The sequence below is a fragment of the Perca flavescens genome, chromosome 2, assembly GCF_004354835.1.
Source record: "Perca flavescens isolate YP-PL-M2 chromosome 2, PFLA_1.0, whole genome shotgun sequence".
Classification (NCBI taxonomy): Eukaryota; Metazoa; Chordata; class Actinopteri; order Perciformes; family Percidae; genus Perca; species Perca flavescens.
The window spans coordinates 4,321,926-4,331,434 of NC_041332.1; the positions used below are offsets into that span (position 1 = coordinate 4,321,926).

Here is a 9,509-nt window from a genome sequence, read left to right on the forward strand (position 1 = left end):
GTGTGTCATTAAACACACAACAGTCTGGATCCTTTACTCTTTCTACAACAGGAGGATTCTTGTTTACTTTTAATACTTTAACTACATTTTCCTGATGATACTTACACACTTTTACCGAAGGAACATTTTCTTGAGGGAGTCACCCCTAACCCCCCCCCCCAAAAAAGAAAAAAGTGCACATACCGTATTCTTCGGACTATAAGTCGCTCCGGAGTATAAGTCGCATCAGTCAAAAAATGCGTCGTGAAGAGGAAAAAAAACGTATATGAGTCGCACCGAACTATAAGTCGCATTTATTTAGATTATAAATACAAGAGTTATTCAACTACACAATAGGACACAGATCAACAGGCTGAATACGGTAGGTGTCCGGTATGTTACTGTAACACATGAAGAGTTATTCAACACAGAACAACTAGCTAGCAGGGCGTGGAGCGTGGAGGTATTAAAAGGCGTGGAGACCTAACTGCACCGTGAACGAGCCCCTCCAGACTCCTTCCTCCTCCTCTGGCCATCTAGCTTTCAGATTAGCCGATTAGCTTTCTCTGATTTCTTCACTGCAGTAAGAGTCACCTTTTCTCCAGTCTCCCTCATAAGTTTCTCCCTCATTTCAAACTCTCTTTCTGCTGCTCGATTACCGTTTTCGGGGCTGCATATTTTACTACCTGCAGTTTATCTCTTTTCTTTCTCAGTTGTCTTTAGCAGCAGCGTTCTAGTTGTCCCAAGCCTAGAGCGCCCTCTCTCGGCTGTAGACGGTAATGTTTTCAGTATGAATTAACATGTAAAAACATGTTAAATTATATATATATTTTGATATATAAGTCGCACCTGACTATAAGTCGCAGGACCAGCCAAAGTAGGACAAAAAAGTGCGACTTGTAGTCCGGAAAATCCGGTAAGTCCTCCCCCAACCCCCTGGAGAACCCTGTGGTTGTGCGTGTGTTCAGGTCCAGCAGGAGCGGGACCAGCTGCTGAGGTCGCAGACCGAGGCCATCCTGGAGGTGCAGCAGAAGAGCGGACTGAAGGAGCTGCTGCTGGAGCGGAAGCTGGCGGCGCTGACGGAGATCGTGGAGAAGAAGGAGGCGCAGCTCAGCGTCGCCCTGTCGGCCTCCAACCTCGACCAGACCGCCGGCGCCGCCGCCGCAAACAAACTCGAGGTTTGGTTTTTAGTTTTACATCCACGTCTCTTTAAGGTGGATTCAGACAGGGACAGATACAAAAAAAAACATCGTCTGGTGTGTGTATCGCAGTGTTTTTAGCCGAAGCTCATCTCGACACTCAGTCCCTAGTCGGGCTTTTGGTCACAAATAAAAATACAGATTTACATGATTATCAAAAAATACAATAAAGATACAATAAAAAGAAATGAAAATGGAAGGAAAGTATACAATGAGAGCACCGTGTAAAAACTAAATACGAGAGCAAGATTGTTCCCCTCTATTAGCCAAAATTTGGTATTTGGTGGCAGAAAGTTCCATAATTTTGCCCCTTTTACTGAAAATGCAGTTTGGGCAAATGATGTTCTACGGAAAGGGGATGCTACTGTTGCCTTTTAACGCTGCTCGGGTGATGGTTCCGGTACCACTACCGCCGTTTTATGTCATGTTAAAACGTGCATTAAAAAAGAAATGGGTCGAAATCGGGCGCCTGGTTAGCTCACCTGGTAGAGTTAAAGTTTTTGACGTCACACACACACATAAACAACAATGGCGACCCCGCCCTCCCCCCCCGTTGATGCTGTACAGACGCCGTTTATTAACAGTGATAAGTAGAAATAAAAAGACATAAATAGGCAACGTAAAGTAACCTAGATGGCTAACGTCAACGTTAGGTAGCCGCTAGCTAACGGTAGCTAAAGGGTTTGTGGTGACTTTGCCTGGAACGCTACCAACTCGTGAGTCGTGACTTGAAGTCGTAACTTACGGGCTAAAAACTGTGTCTGGAACACAGCATTATTACGGGACTTTCTTGCAACGAAAATGTGGGGATTATGAAATCATGAAAGCAAAATATTTTGCGCGGAAATCGGCAATCTATGCGGCGATTGTGCGACGTATTTTCAAAATATGCAGACTTTGGCTGATTATGCGTTGAATTATGCGATCGCATACATACAGTACAGGCCAAAAGTTTGGACACACCTTCTCATTCAATGTGTTTCCTTTTTATTTTCATGACTATTTACATTGTAGATTCTCACTGAAGGCATCAAAACTATGAATGAACACATATGGAATTATGTACTTAACAAAAAGTGTGAAATAACTGAAAACATGTCTTATATTTTAGATTCTTCAAAGTAGCCACCCTTTGCTTTTTTTTGATAACTCTGCAAACCCTTGGTGTTCTCTCAATGAGCTTCATGAGGTAGTCACCTGAAATGGTTTTACCTTCACAGGTGTGCCTTGTCAGGGTTAATTAGTGGAATTATTTCCCTTATTAATAAAAAATCAAAGGGTGGCTACTTTGAAGAATCTAAAATATAAGACATGTTTTCAGTTATTTCACACTTTTTTGTTAAGTACATAATTCCATATGTGTTCATTCATAGTTTTGATGCCTTCAGTGAGAATCTACAATGTAAATAGTCATGAAAATAAAAAGGAAACACATTGAATGAGAAGGTGGGTCCAAACTTTTGGCCTGTACTGTACATTGCGTTTTTCTGGAGGGACTGGTTTATACACCATGGGGCAATGATGGAGGACTCGATTCTCTGGACTCGCACCCTGACGACTTGAGGATTTATGAAATCGGACCCGAGCATTCGTGCCTAACGCTAGCGGTTGTGGTCTTGCTACGTGTGACCCTGAAAAGACCCCCAGTCCTTACATATTATGACAGTCTTTAAGGTTACAGATGTGAGATGGTGTCAGACTTCCAGTGTACGGTAGGGCATTGGTCGACGAATATATTTCTTGATATTAAACCTGAAATGGTCCGGCCCCGGAGTATTTGTCTGAAATTTTAACTTTGCGGGAGCACAACCGGTCATTGCGTTCTTCAAATCAGCGAGTTTTAGAAGTGCCGAGGTCAAGGTATAAGGGGTGGGGGCGGGGGGGGTGGTCAGGCTTTTGCAGTTGCTGCTCCGAGACTCTGGAACAAGTTACCCCCCTAATATCCACACTACCACAGATGGAGCTCTTTTTAGGTCCAGGTTTTAGGTTTCTTGGTAACCTTTTCTGATTTGACTGTTTTCTATATTGTATGATACTGTATATGTTTCTGATGTTAAGCACTTTGGGTACCTGCTGGTTGTTGTAAAGTGGCTATATAAACACATTTTGGTTGATTGATTGATTGATATTTGTGCGTGAGCTTCGAGAACGAGAGTCTGAAAAGTGTTTTTCCCGCTCGTAGGAAATATTGGCGTCCAAACGCGTGTCCATCGACGCCTTGCAGAGTGACCTGGCTCGAGATTGTAAGGTCAGTTTGTGTCTTTAATTGTTCTGAGAGTAAAACCAAACTCACATTATTTAACGTTTACAGCCCTCGTGTGGTCTCCCCGTCGACCATGAACTCCTTGCGTCAAAATGTACTTTTTTTTTCGGCGCTCCTTTCTTTCAACGCGGCATCGTGACTTCATCTGTACGCTTTTTGAGCGGTAAGTGTGTACGTCTACAGCGGATGTAAACCTACGCCAGAACGTTACGTGTAACGCACATACGGCGCCATTGAGATCGGTCTTTTTTTTTTTCATTGTTTTTGTTTAAATTCATGGTCAATAAACCTAATTTTATATAAAAGTATAGCTAATTTTTTAGATTAAAAAAAACAAAAAAACAAATTATGACTTATTTTGACTAATAGTTAAGATCAGAAGATGTTGGGGAAAAAAAGGTGACAAAAAAATTAAAACAAAAAAAAAAACGCCAAAAAGTGACAAAAATATTGGAATAAAATCGACAAAAATGTCGAGAAAGAACGACAAAATGTTGAAATTTCAACCCAGAACAATCCAAAGTTTGCGGGTCGACTGGTAGACACCACGAGGGTTAGAAGGAGACTCCACGAAGGTGCGTAAGCGCACCCTTAGGCGTCGGCCGGTTGCCGTGCCGGTGGGCTGAGTGAAACCAGCGTGTGCTGTGGCCTGCAGGAGTACGACGGGCTGCTGCGGCGCTGCCAGGAGGAGCTGAAGGCCTCGGGGGGCCCCCTCAACCACTCCTCCTTCAGGCCCTCGGAGCACATCCTCGGGGGACGGACCTCTCCCGGACCGGCCTCCCAACACTGAACCCCTGAACACCTCCACCTGTTCCCTACGTTCACACACACACACACACACACACACTCCTACCTCTCCGTCCTGTATAAACTCAGCAACAACAACAAAAAGAAGAAACGCCCCTTTTTCAGGACACTGTATTTTAAAGATACTTAAAAATCCAAAATAACTTCAGAGATCTTCATTGTAAAGCGCACGTGTCAAACTCAGGCAGAGGTGTCAAGTGACGAAGTACAAATACTTCGTGACCTTACTTAAGTAGAAATTTTGGGTATCTATACAGACTAAGCAGACTTTTTACTTCTACTCCTTACATTCTCACGCAATTATCTGTACTTTCTACTCCTTGTATCAGACCTAGCTCTGACATTTCTGTTGTTCATGACACATGTCATTGCCCTCGGACCGGGTGCACTGCAAAACGTTAGCGTGCTGCTAGCGAGCGAAGTCAACTGAAATCAGCCAAAGCTGTGTACCTAAGACCGTGCAACTAAACAACAACTAAGTCTAATGTAAACAACCTTACTGTTGGGTTTAGCTGTTGTGCCTGCATTTGCCGCGGCTTTTTAAAATTGCTCTGCTGCTTCCGCAAAAATCAACCTACCCTCAAAGATTCGCTCTGATTGGATCTCTTCCCAACTTGTCCCACAAAAAAAAAAAAAAAAAAAAAAAAAAAAAAAAAAAAGTGGTTCTGATTGGTTCTCCATTTGTCCCTCCCTAACATTTGTCTCATTTTTATTTGTTGACTAAAGTGTCCGTTATTTTTCGTCATAGTCTTCATCAACGTAACCACTACTTTTACTTTACTTTACTAAATGTAGTTAATTAACCATCTGTAAAACTCCACAATTAATCCTGCAAAAGCACCACTTTAAATCTTGTGTTTACCATGAATGTGCTCAGAAGTTTCTTGGAAATGAGTAATTAAGCATGAATAAGCATAAAAAATGACTAATGGACTAAAGAAATCTTAGTCGACTGAGACCAAAACGAGCGATTAGTCGACTAATCGACCAAGAGGTGGCAGCACTATCGTTTTTGTTGCTTTTTTCAAAACAATTTGGGCACTTTTTCTTCTGTGATGGTTAAGAACAGTTTTGCTGACTTTTTTTTTAGGACTTTATGTCGAACAAACTGTGAGTGAGAAGACTATATACGAGACATGCAATAATACAGTCAAAAGATATTTCCCTTTTTGGATTAAATAAAATCACGTCAATAAACCCGTACATGTCTGGCCCCTCGGCGTGATTCTCTTTTTCCAGCGTGGCCCTCTGGGAAATTTGAGTTTGACACCCCTGTTGTAAAACGATGGTTTTTCATGTGTTATGGAAGTTTCCTTTGCAGCAGGGGGGGAAATTTCAGAGTTTGGTAAATTAAAACAAATAAGACAGACTGAGACTAAAATCAAGTTGGGTTTTTGTATTTTATTAAAAAAGATATATTTGCAAATAGGATCAACATGATTTCACAAAAGGCCACAGCCCAGTGTGGAGTCAGTTTCTCCAATGAGTGAACAGAACCACCAGGCTGATATGCATCTTCAGAGTGACAGCACACACACACTTGGATTATTATGACGCTACAATTTTGACAGGCAATCTGATACACGTGAAGACAATCAGAGAAATACAAGAGACATCTTGGAGTCATCTCACCTCCTCCTCCCTGTACGACTTTCACCCCCCAGTTACATCTTAACTGGCATGGGAGAACTAGAGATAGTTTTGGGGTGACCTTGTACCTTTATCGGTTCAGGCTAACAGAGCTCACATAATGTTCCAGACTGGATGTCTCACAAAGTTAGAAGATCAAAATCTGCATGTGGAAAATGAGATAGACTCTTTCAGCATTTGCGAGAGAAGTAAAGTACGAATTAAACCTAAAAATATAAGGAATTGTGCTTAAATGTAATTTTCCCATTACACATGCTTGTTCAATGAACCATAAACAATTAATGAACATGCACCTGTTGAACGGTGGAAAAGACCGACAGCTTAAGGGCGGTAGGCAATTAAGGTCACAGTTAAAAGAAAATTAAGAAGTAAAGAGACCTTTCTACGGACTCGGAAAAAACACCAAAAGAAAGAGGCCCCGGGTCCCTGCTGATGTGACGTCACAATGACAGCTCTATCTGGCGCGCCAGGATTTTGAGTGCGCAACAACACGCTTTTATTTTTTTAAATTTTTTTTTCCAGAAAGCATGGACGAGCTCGAGGGCAACGTGATGCCAGGACTCTCAGAGTCACTGCTAGTCTTGCATATCAAAAACACAAGATGAAACGAATAAAGACTATTTGAGAATTAAACCAAGTTTGGTCCTTGAGTATTCATTTACATTTGCAAATGCAGGAAAATTCACAGGTACCAGAGCACGACTGAAAGAGTCTTCCCAGAAACTAAAGTTCAGCACATCTTTATAGTAGAAACCCAGTTAAAGCCCCCCCTCTTCAGGATGTCTTTAGCAGGCCTTTAACAGTTGAAAAGACACTATAAACAGTCACATCATTTTACAACCTTCCCTTTGGCTCCTGTTCCTAACTTTAGACACAACACCTGTTTATCTCAGCTGCCAGGGACAGGAAGGATCCATCTTAAGAGACACAGTTCACATTTGTTTATGGCCTATTTCGACCCCTATCTGCCAAAACTAAAAACAGAATGAGAGACGGAGGTCCTTTTAACAAAAATAACTCCAACTGGGCTCCAAGGTTTACGATTTCAGCCGTTTCACTTCGAGTCTCTGAGTCTACACAGAATGTAAGAATATAAGAAAATCTTGCCATTACAGTCTCTAAACTCACCGGGGTTAAGAGGAGTTCTTTTATGGTGAATGAACGGCTTGATCCCACCAAGTAGCTCATCCAATCAGATCGAAGCATTGAAGGCAACGCTGCTGCCAGTTCTGCCGTTGTTTACCTTCTTCTTCTTGTCTGTAGAAATAGCAAAAGTCGGCAGCCTTTCCTCATTACCGCCACCGCTGTTCAGAAGACCGCACGCGCGGTAGTAGAAACAGTGTCACGGCGCTCGGCAGCAGCGAGTACACCGCACGTTTAAGACTCTGTTATAAAAGACTTTAGTGGTCCCCTAATACTGTATCTGAAGTCTCTTTTATATAGACCTTAGTGGTCCCCTAATACTGTATCTGAAGTCTCTTTTATATAGACCTTAGTGGTCCCCTAATACTGTATCTGAAGTCTCTTTTTATAGACCTTAGTGGTCCCTGTAATACTGTAACCTTAGTGGTCCCCTAATACTGTGGTCTCTTTTATATAGGCCTTAGTGGTCCCCTAATACTGTATCTGAAGTCTCTTTTTATAGACCCTTAGTGGTCCCCTAATACTGTATCTGAAGTCTCTTTTATATAGACCTTAGTGGTTAATACTGTATCTGACTCTTTTATATAGACCTTAGTGGTCCCCTAATACTATATCTGAAGTCTCTTTTATATAGACCTTAGTGGTCCCTAATACTGTATCTGAAGTCACTTTTATATAGACCTTAGTGGTCCCCTAATACTGTATCTGAAGTCTCTTTTATATAGACCTTAGTGGTCCCCTAATACTGTATCTGAAGTCTCTTTTATATAGACCTTAGTGGTCCCCTAATACTGTATCTGAAGTCTCTTTTATATAGACCTTAGTGGTCCCCTAATACTGTATCTGAAGTCTCTTTTATATAGGCCTTAGTGTTCCCTAATACTGTATCTGAAGTCTCTTTTATATAGACCTCAGTGGAAGTCTCTTTCCCAAAATTCAGCCTTGGTGCAGAATTACAGCCACTAGAGCCAGTCCCACAATGGGCTTTGAAATGCTATTGAGGAGGAGAGAGGGGTGGGGCAAGGTGGAGGGTGGGGGTGTGAAGAATGTTTTTGAAATGTTTGCTGACGGACTATTAATCAAATGGTATCGTTTGGACAGAGGAGGCCTAAAATATCATAAAATCCAGGCCATATATAAGCAGGTCAGTTAACAGCACACCGGTTTACAATTTGTAATTATGATACGGTGGAAAACTTTCCTTTCCAATATGTATATAATCATAATGTATTCTCTCGAAAAGTCTCTTATTATCAAATGTGTGTTTTATGTAAACTCCTCTTAGGAATTTCACCGTTCAATGTGAATTCCTGTGGGAATATTCTTAAATAAGGACATTTCTCATCCCGGTTCTGGCACAGCAAAGTGTCTCTAAGACTGACACTTAAGATTTAGGGCTCTACCACACAAGTGTCTTAGTTATTTTAAGACCGTCCAGCGCTCCGTTCGTTTAAACAGCAAATGCACCTGCGCCCATGGGTGTGCTGGTCTTACAGGGAGGTGTGTTCAGGTGCATTTTGCTATGTTGAGGCAGCGGGAAGTGATCGCACCATTGACCAAGAAAAACCTGGTCTAAAGTCAATAACGCAGCATTTCATTGTTCTTTTTTAATGTTAGAGTTAAGTTAGTCTTGCATTGCCAGACCCTCCTCCACAGAGCTGCAGAAGGAAGGTCTGGAGAGTCCACAGCATTCCTGGATGGGAGGAAAACGTGCTCTGTGTTTATTGGCATTTCTTTAAACCAATCACAATTGTCATGGGGGCGGGGCTAAGCTCCGGACGGAGCCACGGTGCCTCTGCTAAAATAGTCTCAGGAAGGAACTGGTTCTGGTGGAACATGTGGACCTTCAGAAGTAGTTTTAGTCACGCAACAGAAAACTCAGATTGGACAGATAGATGGACTAGTTAGCTGTTAGACAGACAGACCGACAGACAGACCGACCGACAGACAGACAGACAGACAGACAGACAGTCTAGCTAGCTGTAAGACAGACAGACAAACAGATAGTCTAGCTAGCTGTTTGGATTCACCCTGCAGAGATCTGAGGAGCAGTTAACCACAGTCCTCACAAATCCATACGTGAGATGATCTCTGTCTTTTAGTGTACGGTAGGAATAACTCACCAAGAAACTGAATAAGCATATTTCTCATTAAGTCAAAATATTCCTTTTAAACAGCTCTCGTTCACTTGGAAAAGAAAACGCACAGTCTGAATGTTTTGGTACATTCCTTTTATTGACATTCAATGTCAATAGTTTACATTGCATACAGGCATGTCGTATAGAAAAACTATGCACATTAACATTTACACTTTATATACACACACACACACACACACACACACACACACACACACACAGTATGGCTTATGTATGAAGCGAGCCAGCTGGTTGGCTGTTCACGTTGAGGCAAATTATACCTAGTGTCGAAAAACCCCGAATCCGTTTCCCTGTTTATGCAGCTGCTAG

General features: G+C 42.0%; 1 protein-coding gene across 1 annotated transcript in view; it reads left to right on the plus strand.

The window, feature by feature from the left end:
* The window catches only part of LOC114571750 (dynein regulatory complex subunit 4-like), a 24,782-nt gene extending 20,307 nt beyond the window's left edge, over positions 1-4,475 (plus strand). The window contains exons 9-11 of the mRNA XM_028602909.1: positions 948-1,157; positions 3,361-3,426; positions 4,097-4,475. Of these exons, the coding sequence (XP_028458710.1) occupies positions 948-1,157; positions 3,361-3,426; positions 4,097-4,231 (411 nt within the window). The 3' untranslated portion in view covers positions 4,232-4,475. The remainder of the gene's footprint in view (positions 1-947; positions 1,158-3,360; positions 3,427-4,096) is intronic.
* The last annotated feature ends 5,034 nt before the right edge of the window (positions 4,476-9,509 follow it).